This window comes from Megascapheus bottae, chromosome 6, assembly GCF_031878675.1.
Source record: "Megascapheus bottae isolate mThoBot1 chromosome 6, mThoBot2.hap1, whole genome shotgun sequence".
Lineage (NCBI taxonomy): Eukaryota > Metazoa > Chordata > Mammalia > Rodentia > Geomyidae > Megascapheus > Megascapheus bottae.
In genome coordinates this window covers 55047014-55069519 of record NC_143514.1, presented here as the reverse complement: position 1 = coordinate 55069519, position 22506 = coordinate 55047014, and the positions used below count along the sequence as shown (strand labels likewise).

The 22506-nt window shown below is 44.6% G+C and overlaps 1 protein-coding gene across 1 annotated transcript; it reads left to right on the top strand.

Annotated features, from left to right (window-relative positions):
* The first annotated feature begins 5330 nt into the window (after positions 1 to 5330).
* On the top strand, positions 5331 to 19059 carry Akr1a1 (aldo-keto reductase family 1 member A1). Its single transcript, XM_090334956.1, has 9 exons — positions 5331 to 5495; positions 12428 to 12517; positions 15753 to 15872; positions 16042 to 16193; positions 17013 to 17208; positions 17663 to 17862; positions 18124 to 18196; positions 18374 to 18460; positions 18901 to 19059. Exons 2-9 carry the CDS (start codon positions 12434 to 12436, stop codon positions 18964 to 18966), a joined length of 978 nt encoding a protein of 325 aa, XP_090191082.1. The 5' UTR covers positions 5331 to 5495; positions 12428 to 12433; the 3' UTR covers positions 18967 to 19059.
* The last annotated feature ends 3447 nt before the right edge of the window (positions 19060 to 22506 follow it).

The window sequence follows — 22506 nt, the reverse complement described above, 5'->3', positions numbered from 1 at the left end:
CTCTCTCTCTCTCTCTCTCTCTCTCTCTCTCTCTCTCTCTCCTCTCTCTCTCTCTCTCTCTCTCTCTCTCTCTCTCTCTCTCTCTCTCTCTCTCTCTCTCTCTCTCTCTTTCTCTCTCTCTCTCTCTCTCTCTTTTTGTGGGTCATGGCACTTGAACTCTGGGCCTGGGCACTGTCTCTGCAACTCAAGGCTATTGCCCTACCCCTGAGCAACAGCCCCACTTCTGGTTTTCTAGAGATTAACTGGAGATAAGAGTCTCACAGTCTTTAGTACTAGGGCTAGCTTTGAATTGAGATCCTCGGATCTCAGCCTCCTGAGTAGCTAGGATTACAGGCATGAGCCACTGCCCCCAACAAGTACACATGTCTCATCACAAATAAATTACCAAAAACCTGGAAATGGAGCTGCAGTTTGAAGTGGTAGAGTGCTGTCCTTGAGTCCAAAAAAAGCTCAGTGACAGTACTCAGGTCCTGAATTCAAGCCCTAGAATTAGCAAAATAGAGTATCATAATTTTAAAAATTTATAGGCATATATGCTATATTGCCAAGACTGATCTTGAACTCTTAAGCCCAAGGAAGTCTCCTGCTCTAGCCTAATGAGTGGGTTGGACTACGGACTACCTTTGTCCTATCCCTCTTAGTTTTATAACAAGGACTGAAATAGCCATCATCCTGATTGATATAGCACCGATCTTGTTGGCTAACACCCAGACTGGAGGACTGTGAACTTCCGAGTTTCAGCCTAACTTTCTAAAACTGCTATAACTGCCCTACTTTTTTTTTTTTTTTTTTTTTTTTTTGGTTGGTTGTGGGATTTCAATTCTGGGCCTGGGCGCTGTTTCTGAGCTCTTTAGCTCAAGGTCACCACTCTATCCTTGAGCCACAGTGCCACTTGTGGTTTTCTAGTGGTTAATTGGAGATAAGAGTCTCACAGACTTTAGTGCTCCGGCTGGCTTTGAACTGTAATCCTCATATTTCAGCCTCCTGAGTAGCTAGAATTATAGGCATGAGCCATTGAGCCTAGCTAGACCCTACTTCTTGAGTAGTACATTTCTGTGTATACTCCTTATTAGTTCATTCTTTTCATTCAGTAGTAGATTTTGTTAATCTCGGCAAAAGCATTCTCTTTGAAATTGGTCAAAAGTTTTGTTTTGTTTTGTTTTTTATATTGGATGCTGGTGGCTCACACCTGTAATTCTAGCTACTCAGGAGACTGAGATCTTGAGGATCATGGTTCAAAGCTAGCCTAGGCAGGAAAAACATTCTCTCTCTCTCTCTCTCTCTCTCCCTCTCTCTCTCTCTCTCTCTCTCTTTCTCTCTCTCTCTCTTTCTCTCTCTTCCTCCTTCCCTCCCTCCCTTTATCCCTCCCTCCATCCCTCCCAGTCCTGGGGCTTGAAATCAGGACCTAGGCACTGTCCCTGAGCTTCTTTTACTAAAGGCTAGTATTTTTCCTCTTGAGCCACAGCACCACTTTTCTGCATATGTGGCTTTTTCTGCATATGTGGTACTGACGAATCGAACGCACAGCTTCATGCATGCTAGGCAAGCACTCTACCACTAAGCCACATTTCTGACCCCAATAATACAATTATTGTAGCTACTAACATTTCTAAAAATATCTTTGTTTAGTGGTCTCAAGATTTTTTTTTAATTTTATATTTTTTATTGTAATTAGTAAAAGGGTTACATGATATTTGCCAGATAGAAGGTGCATTAATTCACATACATTGATACCCTTTCACATGTCTTGGTACCCGTTTCCCTCCCCCCCCCCTTTTTTTTTTTTTTTTTTGGTTAATCATGGGGCTTAAGTGACTGGACCCTGTTCCTGAGCTCTTTAGCTGAAGGCTAGTGTTCTATCACTTTGAACCACAGCACTAGTTCTGGTTTTCTGGTGGTTAACTGGAGATAAGAGTGTCACAGACTTTCCTGCCTGGGCTGGTTTTGAACCATGATCCTCAAGATCTCAGCCTCCTGAGTAGCTAGGATTGTAGTTGTGAGCCACCAGCCCCATGTTGGTCTCAAGATTTTACACTGACACACCAGAAGACAGGTGAGATTCAAGTTTTCTATAAAGTCAGAGAATAATTGTAAATGGAGTGTAATATTCTCAAGCAAATCAGCTTTATTATTAGTGTTATTGTTACTATTATATGTTTTGACTTTTGTAGACAGAGTCTATCGGTGCAGCCCAGCCTGAATTTGAACTTGTTCTCTTCTTGCTTCTGCTTTTCTGGTGTTGTGTCACTATGTGTGACTCAAATAAATTTCAGAAAACAGTACATCTAGCTATTCAGCACCAATAGCTCATGCCTGTAATCCTAGCTACTCAGGAGGCTAAGATCTAAGGATCATGGTTTAAAGCCAGCCTGGGCAGAAATGGCAGTCAGACTCTATCTCCAGTGAAGAAAAAAACAAAATAAAACAGGAAGTAGAACTGTGGCTCAAGTGGCAAAGGGCTAGCCTTGAGCACAAAAAACTCTGAGGACAGCACTCAGGCCCTCAGTTCAAGCCCCAAGACCAGCAAACACAAAGAAGACTAACTGTGTACCTGTAAAGCTAACAGGAAAATTATTAGAAGAGCTAGACTAGCATTTTGCATGTGACAACTGGGTTCAGCCAGAACTAGAGCCAAAGCTCCAGAGTTGGAGAAGGAGGAAGCTGGTTCATAGCAACAATTCAGCAGTTCATTAGTTGGCAAAGATCACTGATAGCTGCACTTCAGCCTCATAGAAGTCAGACTCCGCAGGTCCATCAGACCATGTAGATGGAGTAACAGTGAATGGGATACATCACATGTGCTTCTTTTTTGGGGGGTGAGTCATAGGGCTTGAACTCTGGGTCTGGGTGCTTGCTGTCTCTGAGCGCTTCAGCTCAAGGCTACCTCTCTACCACTTGAGCCACAGAGCCACTTCGGTTTTCTGGTAGTTAATTCTAGATAAGAATCTCATGGATTTTCGTGCCCATGCTGGCTTTGAACCTTGATCCTCAGATCTCAGCCTTCTGAGTAGCTAGGATTACAGGCTTGGGCCACCAGCATCCGGCTGCATGTGCTTCCTCACAACAAATCTTTACTGGACTAAGATGTGTTTGAACTATCTAACAGGATATTATGAACTGGAATCTAAGTATTAGGATAGTTGGTGTGAAATATCATATATACCATATAGTATGAAGATACTACATACATGAAAGACAGTAGGAAGTAATAGATGTGTGTGACCAGGAGATAGAAGAAGTGTAGAGGGACTAGAGGTAGGATGGGGAGACAGGTTTGGGAAAATATAGTGATACACCTGGACATTCTTGAATACTGTTGTCAAGGAGAAATGTATGTCAGTCCAAACTGGCAGAAATGGTTTGAGATCTAAAAATCTGTATTTTGTTTTTCCCAGAGCTGAGGACTGAGTTCTGGGCCTTGCATTTGCCAGCCAAAGGTTCTTATGCTGAGCCAAATCCCCAACCCCCTAAAAATCTATAATTTAATAGCTGTATTACAAACTGACTAAAGGATGGTCCACTTAGAAGAGGAGTTCAAAGCTATAACTTCTCTGAACAACTAATGAGCTGTTTATCAAAATGAATACTAGGGGGCCAGGAATTTGGCCTAGTGGTAGAGTGCTTGCCTAAGCATGCAGGAAGACCCGGATTCAATTCCCTGGTACCACATACATAGAAAAAAGCTGGAAGTGGTGCTGAGGATCAAGTGGTAGAGTTCTAGCTTTGAGGAAGTGCAAAGACAGTGCTTAGGCCCTGAGTTCAAGCACAGGACTGGCAAAAACAAAACAAAACAAAACAAAAACCCAAAAACAACTGAAAAAATGAATACTAGGAAGCCAGGGGCCAGTGGCTCACACCTGTAATCCTTGCTACTAAGATTACAGGTCAAAGCTAGCCCAGCCAGGAAAATCTGTGAGACTATCTCCAATTAACTACCAAAAAAGCTAGACGTGGAACTGTGGCTCACGTGCTGTCCTTGAAGAAAAGAAGTTCCAGGACAGCGCTCAGACCCTGAGTTTAAGCCCTAGGACAGGCACCAATTCCTACCCATCCCCGCAAAAAAACCACCACCACCACCAACAAGCAGGAAGCTTAAGTATGTTTTGAGTGGGAGGGCAAGAGGGGACTTGATGGAAGGAGGAAGGATGAACAAATGTAGTCATTATATTCACTGTACATTATGTAAAGAATTGAACTACAGAATGGAGGGTGGGATAGGAAGGAGGACATTAGGGAGAACATGGAAGGAATGGCATTGATCAACATGCATTGTACTTATAACCTGACTACGGACAGCTACTTAACAATAAATTAAAAAAACACACCTGCATGACATTTGCAAATTATAAACAACTTTAACTTTGCTGAATCCAAAGATTTCTGGGGTGCATTACAATAAGAGCTGCAGCTTTGTCTGGATTGTGGTTACAGTGTAAAAACGTGAAACCAAACCATAGAGATGTACTCATTTAAGATCAGTCCAGGATGCTAAATTGTAATATATGAAATGCTCAGCTGTGCAGGTCTGGAGAATTGTTTGAGCCTAGAAGTGCAAGGCCCACCTGACCAATATATGAGGATTTTATTTTATTTTTTATTTTTTGCTTCGCCTTGGGACTTGGACTCAGGGCCTATGTGCAGTTAGTCCTGTCCTTGAGCTTTCCTCTCCCCACTCCCCTTCAGAGCTAGCACTCTACTACATTGAGCCACAGAGCTGTTTTCCTGGTGGTTAGAGAATCTCACAGATTTTTCTGCCTGGGCTAGCTTTGAATAGTTATCCTAGATCTCAGCCTTCTGAATAGCTAGGATTACAGGTGTGAGCCATCAGTGCCTGGCTTATAAAAGGATCTTGTCATGAATGAATGAGTGAATATTCCTCTTCTAGAATTGTGGTGAATCAATAGAATTGCATTTACTAAATCCTTAGCTCTGTGCCTTGCACATAAGTATCTGAGAGACTGCCAAGAGAGGTGAGGTCTTCTCTATTCTGGTTAACCTTTGTGTGCTGTGGCTGCTCGCTAGACCTCAATTTGACTGAACCGGTGGGGTCAACCGAAGTGACCTCTGGGAACCCAGGCACTTCCCCAGTAGAGGGTGGGCCAGATTCTCCACGTGGCAGGAGCTGGGCCCGACTTCCGGGGCCTGGCGCAGGGTGCACTGTGGGCCAGCGGGAGGCGCTTGGGTCCTAGGAGCAGGAACCCGAGGTTCGGCCCCGGCGACCCCCCAGCCTCAGCACCGAGAGGAGGAAGTTGCAGCCTGCGTCTCTGACTTGCACCGGATCTGCTCTAGCCCGGGGAAGCGGGGCTCCAACCGGGGAGCAGGGGGGCGGGTCCAGCCCGTGCGTCCACCCGGCGCGGATCCCGTGCCGGCCCCTGCCCCGCCCTCCGGGTGGAGCTTCCTCTTGGCCGCCAGACTTAAGCCGGGGCCCTGCGACTTGCCCAGCTCCGAGCTCCTTTTAGGCCACACCAGCCAGCTCTCAGTGTGCAAGTGCCGAGGTAAGTTCTTTCTGCAGGGCCGGTCGCCCGGTCCCTGCAGTCCAGCGAGCCCGCCACCGGGATGGAGCTGAGAGCGGAGCCCTGGGCGCGATGTGACTGGGTGTGGAATTGACGCTTTCTCTTCTTCTCAGGGATTTTGAAAAAGCCAAAAACTTCTCAGTATCTGTGAACCTCTGCAACACAAGGAGCAAAAACCAGCATGAACCTCGGAGAGTGCCCAGCACGTTTTAGATGCTCTGTAAATTTTAGTCACCATCTTTTTTGTTGATTCGTTTAGGTTACTTTGTTTTCTTGTGGCTCTGCTTTCCTGTAGGAGTGCAGGGTTGCTTCTCAGAAGTGACTGGGATTATTTATTTTATTTTTTATTTTTTACTTTAGAAGTTCTTGCTTTGGGTTCAGAGAAGTCGGGACAAGTTATTCTGTTGTCCTGAAGTTCTGTGAAAGTGAGAGTCTGATTTGAACCTTTACGGGATGGGGCTGCTATAACTTGTTTAGATTATCTACAGTCAGAGCTTCAAGGTTTCCCTAGATGATGCTTGATGATTCTGGTCAGGTCTGTGACTTTTGTTATTTCTTTTTCTTTTTCTCTCCCCCTCAGTACTGGAATTTGAAGCTAGGTCCTCATGAATGCTAGATTGTGTTTGAGCAACACCCCCAGTCCTTTTTATTTTAAAGATTGGGTCTTGCCAACTTCTTTTTATTTTTTATTTCTTTCCTTCCCCCCCTCTCCCATCCAGGACCTTGAACTCAGGGCCTGAGCACTGTCCTTGGGTTTTCTCAAGTCTAGAGTTCTACCACTTGAGCCACAGCACCACTTTCAGCTTTTTTTCTATGTATATGGTACCGAGGAATTGAACTCAGGTCGTCGTGCATACTAGTTAAGCACTCTAACACTAGGACAAACTTTTGGCCTCTTTTTATTTCTTTTCTTGCCACCTTTTTTTTTTTTTTTTTTTTTTTGTTGTTGTTGTTGTTGGTCGTGGGACTTGAAATCTGGGCCTGGGTGCTGTTCCTGAGCTGTTCAGCTCAAAGGCTTCTGCACTACCCCTTTAGCCACAGCACCACTTCAGGTTTTCTGGTGATTAATTGGAAATTAGAGTCTCACGGACTTTGTGGGGCTGGCTTTGAATCATATCTCAGCCTCCTGAGTAGCTAGGATTACAGGCATGAGCCCTTGAGCCCAGCTCTTGTCAACTTCTTGAAAGCTGAATTTGAACTATGATTCTCCTTATTCAGTTTCTTCAATAGCTGGGGCTACTGAACCTTGCTTTTCAGGCCTGTTACTTTACTTTTACATTCTCATTATGACTCTACTTGATGCAGTGGAATTTTTTACTAAAGACAGGAAAATGCAAGGTAATCTCTCTGGGCCTGTTCCTCAGAACCAAAGAGGAAAAAAGGAATAATGAAATCCTTGCTATACTCTAGAAATGATTCTTTGCAAGAATCATCTTTTCTCTCTGAAGCAAAGGCAAAAGTTGGTAGAGACAGTGACTTCCTGTAAATGTGTCTCCAGCTACCAATTGTCAAGATTATCTCCCATTAGGAACCTGTGTAGAGTGTGTGTGTGTGTGAATAGATTCAGACATATGACTCATATTTGAAGGGGAAAAGTTTTAGAAAGTTTTGAGCTGGAAACCTTTCATCAAAAATGTTCATCAATGTGCCTAAGTTATCAGTAACACACAAAAAATGCAATGATGTACAAAAGATATGTTTCTATCTGTTAAAGGATGAGCACTAGTTAGTTAGCCAAGGGGGAGGTTTAGAGAAAGAATGTGCAAAGGTCACTGGAGTTGAGTGCTGCTTGTTCTACAAATTGAAATGAGCAAATGGAGACTTGTGGAAGGAAGGAGCCAGATTTAGATGGAATCTGGACTTTATCCTAACTGTAGGGAAGAATTGCTGAGGAGTTGAACTTGGGAGTCACGTGGTTGGGTTTGGTGAATTGATTGATTTTTTAATTTATTTTTTATTTTTGCTGGTCCTGGGGCTTGAACTCAGGCTTTGGGCACTGTCCCCGCACTTCTTTTGCTCAAGGCTAGCACTCTACCACTAGAGCCACAGCACCACTTCCAGCTTTTTCTGTTTATGTGGTACTGAGGATTGGAACCCAGAGAATCATGCATGCTAGGTGAGCACTGTACCACTAAGCCACATTTCTAGCCCTACTGAATGGATTTTGGACCTCACTGGAAGCAGAGAGGTACCTGATTTAGGTAAAGAGTTAGGGGCCGGGAGTTTGGCCTAGTGTAGAGTGCTTGCTTAGCATGCACGAAGACCCAGGTTCGATTCCTCTGTACCACATACATAGAAAAAAAGCCAGAAGTAGTAGTGCTGTGGCTCAAGTGATAGAGCACTAGGCCTTGAGAGAAATCCCAAGGACAGTGCTCAGGCTGAGTTCAAGCCCCAGGACTGGCAAAAAAAAAAAAAAAAGGTGTCTGAGACGTAATATGTCTGAAACTGTGCCAAACTCTCAGCCCATCTCAGACACCTTTAAACATAGTAGTGGAGAGGCCTAGAAGAAGCCGAACATAGAGAACTGAAGTGCAAGAATCAGGGTGTAAGGTAAAGACTGAAGACACAAACTTGGCTAAGGAGGGAAAATACATTTAGGGACAAAATCCAAAAGGACACCAATGTTGTAGTAGATATAAGAAAGGCCTAGTAGCCAGGAAACATATAATACTCCTTCCTCTTCTGTGATTTCAAGTTCTCTGCATCTAGACAGCAACTACAGACACTTCTGAGAATGGAAGACCGAACCCCAGAGAGAAAGAACCCAAGTGTTGAGCTGGGCAATCATAAAACTTGAATTCTGAAATTCCCTCCTCCTTTCTCCTCTCCTATACCCAGCCTGTCTTATACCTCAGAATAATATGGGTGTGTCTGTGTGCTGCAAGAGGTCCACGTAGGTACTTTCTGACTACTAAGTCCAAGCCAGGAGGCTTTTAGTGCAGGCTAGGTTGGAAAGTTGCTAACTTGAGGTCAGAAACTCTTACAAACTGGTTGAGGATGACTTTCTATCCTATAGAAAAACATCTAGTTTTCTGATATTGGCCCCCTTAACCCCCCCCATATTCTTAATTTTTATAGATCTGCATTAGACCTTCTTACCTCTTTGATCCCCACCCCTTAAACTCCAGCCCTTTTGATTTTGAGTTGCACCTACAAAAGAAAAGGGGAAGCAAGATTCAGGTTTCTTCCTTTTTCCTCATAGACCAGGCTTTTATTGAAACTCCAACCCCACCTGTAATTTCAGCACTCTCATGTGCAATGGGAAATCTGGGAGGGGCCAACAGGTTAGTTTGCACATGGAACTTAAGAATGCAGCCACAGACCCTGGTGGCAGTAGGCCACCAGGTCCCTCCTGTGAAGTGCAGATAGTCTTGTTTGATCCTGGGAAGTTTGTATTCCTGGGAAGTTTGGTTACAAAGACTATTGTAGTCTATACTTTGCTTCCTAGCTTGAAGTTTAATTACAGTGTTAGCAGAAAGGAATGGTTTCCATAACCAGATTATACTAGAATAGAAAATTCTTCCTGGGTCAGAAATATTAGGGAAGACAATATTTGTGTATTAGTTTCCTTGCAGCTTGTGTAATTACAGACTCTATCATATGTTTTTCAAAACTTGAAACAAAGGTCATGCTTAACAAAAGCATTGCCAGCAATGAAATCAATGCCAGGTGCTGATAAGATGAAGGGGAAAGGTTATTTCTATTTCATTGCCTTTGGGGATGAACATTGTCTTTTCCTCTTTCTTTCTCTTGAATGACTCCTGTTGGTTTGTTGATTTTCTTATTGTTATTATTAAGGTGTTATATAGATGGGTTACCATTTCATTAATAAGGTAATAAGTACTTTTTGTTGTTGTTGTTCAGTTGTGGAGCTTGCACTCAGGGCCTGAGTGCTATACTTATAGCTAGATGTTAATTAAAGAGTATCATGGGCCCGGAGTGGTGGCTCATGCCTGTAATCCTAACTACTTAGGAAGGTAAGATCCAGGGATCCGGTTGAAAGCCAGCCTTGGGACTCTTTTCCAATTAACTACCAGAAAACCGGAAGTGGTATTGTGGCTCAAGGGATAGGGTGGTAGCCTGGAGCTGAAGAGCTCAGGGACAATGCCCAGGCCCAGGAGTAGGGCAGTAGCCTAGAGGTGAAGAGCTCAGGGATAGCGCCCAGGCCCAGAGTTCAAGCCCCACAACTGACAAAAAAAAAGGGCTAGGAGTTTGGCCTAGTGGTAGAGTGCTTGCCTAGCATGCACAAAGACCCAGGTTTGATTCCTTGGTACCACATACAAAAAAAAAAGCCGGAAGTGGTGCTGAGGCTCAAGTGGTAGAGCTCTAGCCTTGAGAAAGTCCAAGGACAGTTATTAGGCCCTGAGTTCAAGCCCAGGACTGGCAAAAAAAAAAAAAAAAAGCTGGGTGCGGTGGTTGACGCCTACAATCCTAGCTACACAGGAGGCTGAGATCTGAGGATCTCGGTTCAAAGTCAGCCCGGGCACTAAAAAGTCCAAGAGACTCTTATCTCCCAGGACCGACAAAAAAAACAAAAAAGAGTATCATAGGAGCTGGGAAGATGGCTTAGTGGTAGAATGCTTGTTTAGCATGCATGAAGCCCTGGGTTTGATTCCTCAGAAATAAACAGAAAAAGCCAGAAGTGGTGCTGTGGTAGAGTGCTAGCCTTGAGCAAAAAGCAGCTCAGGGACACTGCTCAGGCCCTGAGTTCAAGCTCCAGGACTGACAAAAAGAAAAGACAGAGTATCGTAGCTGGGCACCAGTGGCTCACACCTGTAATCCTAGCTACTCAGGAGGCTGAGATGTGAGGATCTAGGTTTGAAGCCACCCCACGCAAACAAATTTTTTTTTTTCTGGTCTTGGAGCTTGAACTTCGGGCTTAGGTGCTGTCCCTTTTGCTCAAGGCTAGTGCTCTACCACTTGAGCCATGGCACCACTTCTGGCTTGTTCTATGATAAATTGGAGATTAAGAGTCTTGTGGACTTTCCTGCCCTCACTGGCTTTTAACAGCAGTCCTCAAATCAGGTGTTTGCCACTGAAGCACAGCATCGGACACTCCTATCTCCAATTAAACAGCAAAAAGTTGGAAGTGAAAAGGTAGCTCATGTGGTAGAGCACTAGCTTTGAGTGAAAAAGCTGAGCAAGAGCACAAGGCCCTAAATACAAACAGTACCAGCACAAAGGAAAAGGAAAAGAAAGGGGCATGTTTCTGGGCAGGAGCGCACTTGGCTGACCTGCCAGCTTGGCTGATCTGAACTGAGTGGGAGGAACTCACACTTTGTAGTCCTAGTAACCTGGAAATACTCATTTCATCTGCTTGGGTTTGTGACTCTTGATGGTCTTTACCTGTTTATGCTGGTTTCAGAGCTCATTTACTCAAGGCTGGTACTTCTGAAGAGCCAACCCACCTTTGCTTTAGATAGTCAGAGTTTTTTGTTGTTGTTGTTTTATTTTGAGAAAGCATCCTACTGCTCAGGTTAGCCTTAAACTCATGCTTTTCTTGCCTCTGACTCCTGAGTGCTGGAATCACACTCCTCTTTCCTTTTTTTTTTTTTTTTTGTGGTACTGGGGATTGAACCCATGGTCTTGTGCGTGCTAGGTTAGCACTTAACCACTGAGCAACAGCCTTAGCCTCAGATACTGGAGCTCTTTAGCATAGACATTAAACCTGGTTGAAAGGATAGCCAGGCTGGTAATGAGGTCAGTGTTTGTCAAGGAGCAACTGGGGTTGATTGATTTGGGATGCCTACTCTGTACTGCTTCTGATATAATAACCTGGCAAGCTTAGCTGTCAAATTCTATTTTTGTTTTTGTCAAAATGTTTAATGTGCTTGACTGCCTGTGTGTGAGTCCATCCTTATGGTTATTGACTGTGAGCATTATAAGGTGACATCATAGGATGATGACCACCTGTGTGTAGTTATGATCACCTGGGTGTGGTGTTTACCTTTTATTTATTTATTTTTCTGTCAGTCCTGGGACTTGAACTCAGGGCCTGAACACTGTCCTTAGGCTTTTTTTTTTTTGCCAGTCCTGGGCTTGAGCTCAGGGCCTGAGCACTGTCCTTGGACTTTCTCAAGGCTAGAGCTCTACCACTTGAGCCTCAGCACCACTTCTGGCTTTTTTGTATGTATGTGATACCAAGGAATTGAACCCGGGTCTTCGTGCATGCTAGTCAAGCACTTTAACCACTAGGCCAAACTCCCGGCCCCTGTCCTTAGGCTTTCTCAAGGCTAGAGCTCTTACCACCTGAACCACAGCACTATTTCTGGCTTTTTTCTATGTATGTGGTATCGAAGAATCGAACCCGGGTCTTCTTTGTGCATGCTGGGCAAGCACTCTACTACTAGGCCAAACTCCTGCCCTGTGGTGTTTACCTTTAAAAGCCCAGCCGCACTAAAGCTCAGGGAGTACTCTCTATCAGTCCAAGGGTAGAGAGTAGCCGCTGACCTGCTATTAAAATGACTCCTATCTTGGTTCACTTGGTTGCTGGTGACTATTGCTGGGGGGCTCAGGTCCCCCCAAATTGGCTGTGATATTAGACTGATTACAGGCCCATTCATAAGTACACTTTTTTTTTTTTTTTTTGGCCAGTCCTGGGGCTTGAACTCAGAGCCTGAGCTCTGTCTTTGGGTTTTCTCAAGGCTAGTGCTCTACCACTTGAGCTGCAGTACCACTTCCTACTTTTTCTATGTATGTGGCGCACCAAGGAATTGAATCCTGGTCTTTGTGCATGCTAGGCAAGCATTCTACCACTAGGCCAAACTCCTGCCTTCCCCCCATAAGTACACATTTATTCCCTGTATCTGCCACTCTTATCTCCACTCTCTTCCTGAGTCAAGTTCTGTTGGGTTCTTGACTGTTGTCAAGAGGCCAAAACAATAACACCAATCTTCTTTGTATGTATATTTCAGGGGGTAATGGCAGCTTCCTGTGTCCTCCTGCACACTGGGCAGAAGATGCCCTTGATTGGTCTAGGCACCTGGAAAAGTGAGCCTGGCCAGGTAAGGGATGAGGAAAGAGAATGGCAGCTTTTTGACCCTCTGCAAGGGAAAAGGAGGAATGTGGGAGAGGAGCCCTGCAGCTTTCCTAGCATCCCATACTATACTTTTTCCTGTGAGGATGAGCTTGGAGTATGGAAAGGAGAGAAGGCGGACAACAATAAGCCCTTGACTTCCCCACTTTACTCAGGAGGTGCTAAGAGACCCAAGGAGGCCAAGGGGTTGGGTAGATTCTTTTTGCTAATTGTATTTGCATTGAGTGCTGTGATACACATGGGACCTCTTTACCCGAGCCTGGGCTGTAACTCCTAATATGCTGCTTATGCTATGATCTTATCTACTCTTCTCCCACATTGGGTTTCTCGAGCCTTGGAACTTCTCCTAAGTGAACAGTCCAGAATTAGGTACATCATAGATGTCAAAGTTTAAAGAATTACTGGCTTAACTGTGTAGATCAAGAATCAGCAAACTAAGCTGATGCTGGTGGCTCACACCTGTGATCTAAGCTTACGCCTGTAATCCAAGCTCCTCAGGAGGTTGAGATCTGAGGATCATAGATTCAAAGCCAGCGTGGGCATGAAAGCCTGTCCTTGAGACTTTTACCTCTAATTAACCACGAGAAAATGGGACATGGTGCTATGGTAGGGTGGTAGCCTTGAGCTGAAGAGCTCAGGGACAGTGCTCAGGCCCAGGTTCAAGTACCATGACTGACAAAAAATTAAAATCAGCTTTTCTTTTTGGGGGTCAGTACAGGACTTTGAATTCATGGCCTTGTGATTACTAAGTAGGTACTTCATTGTTGAAATACACATTCAGTCCCCAGTGGACTTATTCTTAATGAACTAGATGATTAATCTTTTCAGTTTTGCTTAATGACAGTCAAAATGGAAGCAATAGTAGGATTTGCTCTTATTTTTGAGACATGGTCTACTTATGTAGCCTAGGCTGGGTTTCAAACTCCGGCTTATTTTGTCTCAGCCTCCCAGCTGGTGACTTAATGCCTATATTCTTAGCAAGCTAGGCTGAAAATAGGAGGATTGTGGTGTGAGGCCAATACAGGAGAAGTTTTCAAGACTCTTTCTCAACCCATAGCTGGGTGCAGTGGCATGTACTTGTCATTCCAAGATACCTAAGAGGCTGAGGTTGGGAGGATTGCCATACTAGGCTAGTGGAAGAAGAAAAGTCCACTAGACTCTCCATGGAAAGGTGACTGTATCATTCCAGTGACCTTGAGAAGCCTTTAACAGGCAGCTTGTGGCTCGGGTATGCTGGAGGAAATGAGTGAAAAACAAAATAACTGGAAGCAGGTTTAGTGATAGTGTACTAGTGTAACACTGGGGGAGTTCAAGCCCCACGACCACAAAAAAAAAAAAAAAGAAAAAAGGATATAACTAAAATATAATCAAAGGCTAAGTTACCTAGCCAGCAAGAACTTTTCAGAAAATTCTCAAAATTGAAAGGAAGCAATTTACGATAGAAAAGATGCTTTCCTCACATATTGCCTATTTTTTAAGTTAATTTTTTGTGGGCATAGGGTTGAACTTGGCCTGGGCTCTTCAGCTCAAGGCTACTGCCCTACCCCTGGGCCTGGGGAGTTGTCCATGAGCTCTTCAGCTCAAGGCTACCACTCTACCATTGAGCTAAGCCCCACTTCCCCTTTTCTAGAGGTTAATTGGAGATAAGAGTCTTAGGTCCTTTTGTGCTCTTGGGCTTTCTCAAGGCTAGAGATCTACCACTTGAGCCACAGCATCATTTCTGGCTTTTTGTTTTGTCAGTTGTGGGACTTGGACTCTGGGTCTGGGCGCTGTCCCTTAGCTCTTCATCTCAAGGCTACCTTTCTACCTCTTGAGCCACAGTGCCACTTCCAGTTTTCTAGTGGTTAATTGAAGATAAGAGTCTCCCAGACTTTAGTGCCTGGACTGACTTTGAACCACGATCCTCAGATCTCAGCCTCCTGAGTAGCTAGGATTACCGGTGTGAGCTGTCGCCAGCACTGACTTTTTTTTTTTTTTTTTTTTTTTTTAATGTATGTGGTACCAAGGAATTGAACCTGAGTTTTTGTGCATGCTAAGCAAGCACTCAATCGCTAGGCCAAACTTCCAGCCCCTCCCCATGGTTTTTGCTCAAGGCTAGCACTTTACCATTTGAGCCACAGCTCGATATCTGGCATTTTGGTAGTTAACTGGATATGAGTCTCTGGGAAGTGGGGCTGTGGCTACAGGAGTAGGGAGGTAACCTTGAGCTGAAGAGCTCCAGATTTCAAGTCCTATGACCCCCCCCACAAAAAAAGTCTCAACTGCCCTGACTGGGTTGGCTTTGAACCATGATCCACAGGTCTCAGTTTCTTTTTCTTTTTTTTTTTTTTTTGCCAGTCCTGGGCTTGAGCTCAGGGCTTGAGCACTGTCCTTGGACTTTCTCAAGGCTAGCACTCTACCACTTGAGCCTCAGCACCACTTCCGGCTTTCTGCTATGTATGTGTGGTACCAAGGAATCGAACCCCGGTCTTCATGCATGCTAGGCAAGCACTCTACCACTAGGCCAAACTCCCGGCCAGGTCTCAGTTTCTTAAGTAGCTAGAATTACAGGTGTGAGCCACTAGTACCTGACTTTGGTCTATCTTCTGATTGAGGACAAAAAAAAAAAATCCTGATCAAGGAAGGAAGGTAGCCCAGCAGTAGAACACTTGGCTTGAAAACCAAGTCTCTGTTTCATGCCCAGTAGCACACATTCATACACACCAACACAAACACACTTAAGTCTTTTTTTTTTTTTTTTGCCAGTCCCAGAGCTTGAACTCAGGGCCTGAGTGCTGTCCTTGGGCTTTCTCAAGGCTAGAACTCTATCACTTGAGCCACAGCACCATTTCTTGCTTTTTTTTAATGTATGTAGTAGCGAGAAGTGGAACCCAGGTCTTTGTTCATGCTAGGCAAGTACTCTACCAATAAGCCAAACTCCTTGCCCACACTTAAATCTTTATGCTAGCTGTTAGGAACTTGTTACTATTTTGTGGTTGAGCTTTGTTGAGATGTCATTAGTAGGAAGGAATCTTGGAGCCTGGTTAGATGGTGTAGGGTAATAGGTTTGGTGCTTCCAAGTGTCTTCTGGAATTCAAGGCTAGAATCATCTTTAATCCCCATAATGCATAGACTGCTCTGCTTTCTTGACATTAACTCTTGGTGTGGGAAATGTTTGGGCTAGACCAACAGCTGAACTGTGTATGTGTTCTCTCACTTGGCAGGTAAAAGCAGCCATTACTTATGCCTTAAGTGTAGGCTACCGCCACATTGACTGTGCTACTGTATACGGCAATGAGAGTGAGATTGGGGAGGCCCTGAAGGAGAATGTGGGACCAGGCAAGGTGAGTATTGGAGATATAGAGAGGATAGGGTACAAGAACTTAGAGGTTTAAGGTGGGGCTTACTGAATGCAGCTGGCACCACCATATTTCTGGTTCTTTTCCCAGACATGAGGGTGTATGACATTGGGTGCTTAGGTTCTTTTCATGATGGGTTCTTTCCTTGTCCCAGCCGGTCTCTCGGGAGGAGCTGTTTGTGACATCCAAGCTGTGGAACACTAAGCACCACCCTGAGGATGTAGAAGGTGCCCTTCGGAAGACACTGGCTGACCTCCAGCTGGAGTATCTGGACCTGTATCTGATTCACTGGCCTTACGCCTTTGAGTGAGCTTTACCAGGGTCTTTATCTAGAAATGGGAGGTTGAGTATGGTGGTGATAGTAATTTATGATGTCACAACAACAGAGCAAGATGAGAACACTCATCTGCATAGCAAGCAGAATGGCTTGATAAAAGATCCTAAGCTTTGTGCTAGAGCATTTAAGTGGTTAGCAGCATAAAACAAGAACACACAGTATCTGCCCTAGAGAGGTATAGAATAGTGCCTCCTGCTCCATTATTAATTCAGGAAACATGATGATCCCTTTCCCAAGGTAGGTAGGCTCTGAGGCTTACTTAGCAGAGGATGTGAGAAGAGTCTCCCGTCAGTATTGTGCCCTGTTCTAGAAGAGCAGAGAATTCTAGGAAGAAGGAGTTAAGGAAGACTTCCTAGTGGAAAAGAGAAATCATCTAGACAGAGGAAAAAGAGGAGAGGGAATGGGCATTCCTTGTACCTGGATTATGAGTTGGAAGGATGCAGAAGCATGACTGTTTCTAATTCTTTTTTTTGGCCAGACCTGGGGACTGAACTCAGGGCCTGAGCACTGTCCTTGGGCTTTTCCTCAAGGCTAGTGTTCTACCACTTGAGCCACAGTTCCACTTCTGGCTTTTCTATGTATGTGGTACCGAGGAACCAAACCCCGGTCTTCGTGGCTGCTAGGCAAGCACTCTACCACTAGGCCAAACTCCCGGCCCCGATTGTTTCTAGTCTTTGTATTGCATCCCTTTCTGATTTGGAGATTTTGGACATAGAATGGATGGATGGACAGGCAGGGCAAAAAGCCTGGCATTTGTGCTCATACCTGGGGGACTGTGTCTCACTCAGGCGAGGAGACAATCTCTTCCCTAAGAATGATGATGGAACTATGCGCTATGATTCTACCCACTACAAGGAGACCTGGAAGGCACTGGAGACACTGGTAGCAAAGGGGCTGGTACGAGCACTGGGCTTGTCCAACTTCAGTAGTCGGCAGATAGATGATGTACTCAGTGTGGCTTCTGTACGCCCTGCTGTGTTACAGGTGAGCACTGCAAACAAACAAACTCGTTGTTTGGGGAGTTTAGGGGACAGTTGTTGGATCTCCTTAATGGAGAATGCCTACAAGTTGTCAGTGTTGTTATGTAAGTTGGGCTTCCAAGTCGTAGGAGAAAATGAGGCCACCACTGGAAAATCATTTTAAAAAGTGGCTGAAGAGGGTCTGGGAGTTTGGCCTAGTGGTAGATTCTTCAGTACCCCATACATAGAAAAAGCCAAAAGTGGTGCTGTGGCTCAAGTGGGAAAGCCCTAACCATGAGAAAGCCCAAGGAGAATGCTCAGGTCCTGAGTTCAAGGGCCAGGACCGGCAAAAAAAAAAAAAGGTGGCTGAAGAATGCTGGAGGCTCATCAGTGAATGGGTGGTCCAGATGTGCATGTGTTAGAGGGGCCAAGTAAGCTGGACATGGGCATACTATGATAAGGGTTCTTCCATGGCTCAGGTGGAATGCCACCCATACCTGGCTCAGAACGAGCTCATTGCTCACTGCCAAGCACGCGGCCTGGAGGTGACTGCTTACAGCCCTTTGGGCTCTTCTGATCGTGCTTGGCGACATCCTGATGAACCTATCTTGCTTGAGGAACCAGTGGTCCTGGCACTGGCTGAAAAATATGGCAGATCTCCAGCTCAGATCCTGCTCAGGTGCGGAGCGTTCTTGAGAATGGGGAAAAAGACTCTGGAAGGGCAGAGTGCACCCAGTTGGGAGGAAAGCATTAAGGGATTATTTGTCTGGGTAAGGTTGGAACCTTGCTATATGATCTCTTGGGAGGCTTTTCTGAGGCATGTTTCTCAGTCCATTCCAGTGGATCTCTAGGTGTTCCAAGAGTTTAGGGAAGGCTGCTAGGAGGATAAAATGGTATCTGAATATTGACTGTTGCTCATCTACCTTTATTTCTACTTTAGGTGGCAAGTCCAGAGGAAAGTGATTTGCATCCCTAAAAGTGTCACTCCTTCTCGTATCCTTCAGAATATCCAGGTATTGATCATAGATTCTATCTTCTTAGCTTAACTCTGCGTTGGCAGTAGTATTAGGCTAGAGACATGGCTCAAGTGCCTCAGTGCCTGCTAGCTAGCAAACATGAGGCCCTGAGTTCAAACCCTTGTACCATGGGCGGGGGGAATGAAAGGCACAAAGTGGGCTTTCTTGTTCTAGGTATTTGACTTCATCTTTAGCCCTGAAGATATGAAGCAGCTAGATGCCTTGAACAAAAATTGGCGCTATATTGTGCCCATGATTACGGTAAGGATGTATCACTTCCCGAGGATGAGAGATTTGAGGTGGGGTAAGCTCAGGTGTTGCCTCAGGCCTGATGAGTAGAGGAGGGACTGCTATCCTATATGCAGTGATCTCTTTTTTGAGGTTAGGGAATAAGTTTGGTTCAGGAAAAAGCATAGACTATAGCCTGTGAGTCCTAGTTAAGTCATGTAGTCTGAGTCCAAGTTCTACTTCATATCTTGTGACATAGAGCAAGTTATTTAACTTATCCAATCCAGTTAAAACTTTAATCCAGTGAAGCAGTGATTTGATAGATGTTGATTCTGTGGCATCTTCTAAGGCTGGGTCCTGGCCAGTGCCATCTGACAAAGTTCTATACATTGGTATAACAAAGTAAAGTTTAAGGGAGAGGCTAAGGTCTTTGGAATGTCAGCCCTTGCTAATGGAGTCATCTCTCTTTCTAGGTGGATGGGAAGAGGGTTCCAAGAGATGCAGGACATGCTCTGTACCCCTTTAATGACCCTTACTAGGATCACAGCTTGGCTTCCCTTCCAGCTCTTCAGCTAAGAAATAACTGCCTGCCACTCCCAGAAAGAGAGAGTCAATAAAGCCATTGGAACATCCACATTGCTTGCTTGACATACTTGCCTGGTGGGATTTGGGATGGAAGGTGTTGCCCACAGGGATGACAGATCTAAGGCTGCTTTGTATTACCCTTAAAGTTCATTCTTCATTATCCTTATTGGTTTTGGAAAGGCCTACAGGAATCTTAATTCTGCTTTGAGTAGCACCATCTAGTGGCACTTGGTACCAGTGAATTTTTCCCTAGCAGTGTAGTCACCTCAGGATTGTGATCATCAGCCTCCCTGTTGATTGCCTAAGATTAGGAATATGAAGAATGAAGAAATTATATTCAGAAGTTTTGGGAGCTGGGTACCAGCGGCTTATTGGCATAATCCTAGCTACTCAGAATTTTGAGATCTGAGGATTATGGTTTGAAACTAGCCTAGGACAAGTCCTTGAGACTATTATCTCTTAGTAACCACTGAAAAGCTGGAAGGGAAGTTGTGCCATCCTTAAATGAAAAAGTCCTTGAGTTCAAGTACCAGTACCAGCACCAAAAAAAAAAAACAAACAAACATGGGTTCCAACTTGTAAAATTCAGGGACAACGACTTCGCTCTGTATATAAGCTACCAGAAGGTAGGTCAGGCCCAGAGCTTGTCACCCCATCCAGAGGTATTATTTCAAGTACTTTGTAGTCTCATCAGAGGCTACCAATAATTAAAAAAATTTTTTTTGAAATAACCAAAGTAGTTCTAAACTACAACTTTTCTTTTTTTTTGGTGGTGGGGGGTGCTCGGGTGGGGATTGCCAGTAATGTGTATTGAACTCAGTCTGTGTGCTAAGTTTTTTTTTTTTTTTTTTTTTGGTCATTCATGAGGCTTGAACTTAGGGTCTGGGTGCTGTCTCTGAGCTCTTTTTTTTTTTTTTTTTCCTGACAATCCTGGGGCTTGAACTCAGGGCCTGGGCACTGTCCTTGGACACATTTTGCTCAAGGCTAGAGCTCTGCCACTTGAGCCATAGCACCACTCTGGCTTTTTCTGTGTATGTGGTACTCGGGAATCAAACCCAGGGTTTTGTGCATGCTAGGCCAGCACTCTACCACTAGGCTATGCTCCTAGCCTCTGTCCTTGGACACTTTTTGCTTAAGGCTAGCGTTCTGCTACTTGAGCCACAGCACCACTTCTGGCTTTTTCTGTGTATGTGGTACTGAGGAATTGAACTCGGGGCTTTGTGTATGCTAGACCACACTCCGACTCTTCCCAGAGCCCTCCACTGTCCTTGCTTAAGCCTGGTACTCTACCACTTTGGGTCATGGCACCACTTCTGGTTTTCTGGTGATTAATTGGATATTAGAGTCTCATGGACTTTGCTGCCCAAGCTGGCTTGTGAACCTCAATCCTCAGATCTCAGCCTCTTAAGTAGCTAGGATTACAGATGTGAGCCACTGATGCCTGGCTAAATTCCAACTTTATAGTAGACACTGCTCTTAATTCATTGATATTTATTAATTATAGATTAGACATGGTGCTAGACCCTAGGGTTATTGCTATTAACTAAGTCTATATACAAGTCTCTATAGTTTACTGGAGACAGATTTTAAGTAATTGTATAATTAGTTTAATTATAATTGGAAGAAAGTAAAAGGTAAGAAACCTACTTAATCAGCTGAGATCTTAAAGAACAGAGGTTAATTAAAGGTGGTAAGACTGCGAACAACACTCTATGCATTTGGATAGCCTGGGGAAAGCTTTGAAACTGGAAGAAGACTGCAAAAACATAAAGAAAACTTATGTGTGGGGCTGGGAATGTGGCTTAGTGATACAGTGCTTGCCTAGCATGGATGTAGCCCTGGGTTAGATATCTTAGTACCACATAAGCAGAAAAAGCCAGAAGTGCCTGATCCCGGCCTGGCCTGGTTTTCAAGTCACAGTCCTTGAGGTCTTAGTCTTCTGAGTAGATAAGACTATAAGAGCATGCCACTGCAACCAAATAGAATTCAAAAATGAGGCCATAAAAAATTGCATTGAGGGCTGGGAGTTTGGCCTAGTGGTGGAGTGCTTACCTAGCATGCACTAAGACCCAGGTTCAATTACTCAGTAACACATACATAGAAAAAAGCCAGAAGTGGTGCTGTGACTCAAGTGGTGGAGCTCTAGCCTTGAGAAAGCCCAAGGACAGTGCTCATGCCCTGAGTTCAAAGCCCAGGACTGGCCAAAATAAAAGTTTCATTGAACTGGGTGGTGTAACTCAATGGTACAACACTTGCCTAGTGTGAATGGGCCTTTAGATTTAGGGGAAGGACATTCACTAGCTAGATTCTAGAACTACCATATCCCAATGTCCCAATTTACTTTTTTTTTTTTTTTCCACATGTATCTGTGCATGGGGGCTTAAATTCAGGGCTTTTGTACTGTCCTTGAGCATTTTTGTTCTCAAGGCTAGTGCTCTACCATTTGAGCCACATTTTTGCTTTCTAATCACTAGACTGGACTGTGGTGGAAGGGAATGATGTTCAGGCACCAATAATGACCTGTCCCCTGTTCTAATCACTGGATTGGACTGGGTCATTGTGGAAGGGAATAAATGGATGCTCGGAGATCAAAGGAGTGCAACTATTCAGCCTGACAGTTATATTTCACTTAGCCAGCTTTCAGAAAATGAAGCTGAAATTCCTCAGAAAATGAAAAATGAAGCACATTGCTGGTCTTTACCAACTTTAGTATTTTTTTTTTTTGAGCAAGTCAAACCTTGTGTCTACCTTTGTTTTCCTTCTTTTTTGGATTGGTCCTGGGGTTTGAACTCAAGGCTTGGTCATGATCCTTTTGCTTTTTTGCTCAAGAATAGTGCTTTACCACTTTGAGTGAGTCTCCGTGCCATTTCTGGCTTTTTGATAGTTAATTGGAGATGAGCATCATAGACTCCTGCCCAAGTTGGCTTTGAACAGACGTGAAACTTAGGCTCACCTTAGTTTCTTTGTTGTAAGAAAGGGAGCTAATACCAATTTCATTAGTACTGGTGCTGTTAGGGCAACGCTTTTTTTTTTTGCCAGCTGTGGGGCTTGAACTCAGGGCCTGAGCACTGACTTTCTCAAGGCTAGAGCTCTACCACTTGAGCCTCAGCACCACTTCTGGCTTTTTTCGATGCATGTAGTACCGAGGAATCGAACCCGGGTCTTGGTGCATGCTAGGCAAGCACTCTACCACTAGGCCAAACTCCCAGCTCCTAAGGCAACGCTTTTTAAAGCGCTTACTGGCGTCTGGTCAGAATAGATATTTAACAAATTGTAAGGTTGGACTGGTTTCATAGGAGCTAGAGCTACACAGAATTGGAATCTGGCTAAGCGGTAAGAGGATGACACGAGTGGATTGGGCCAGACAAAGGGGGCGAGTCCACACAGAGAAGCCAACCGCATTCCGCCCCCCGCCCGCTCCAGCCCCGCTAAGCTTTAAACGCGGCGCGGTAAGTTCAGCCGCAGCCAATCCTAGGCCAGCAACTTGGTGCGTC

Coding starts and splice junctions, on each gene's coding strand:
- Akr1a1 (XM_090334956.1), top strand. CDS start 12,434: ATGGCAGCTTCCTGTGTCCTCCTGCACACTGGGCAGAAGATGCCCTTG. Junction 15,873..16,041: donor AGAATGTGGGACCAGGCAAG/GTGAGTATTGGA, acceptor TCCTTGTCCCAG/CCGGTCTCTCGGGAGGAGCT. Junction 18,461..18,900: donor ATATTGTGCCCATGATTACG/GTAAGGATGTAT, acceptor CTCTCTTTCTAG/GTGGATGGGAAGAGGGTTCC.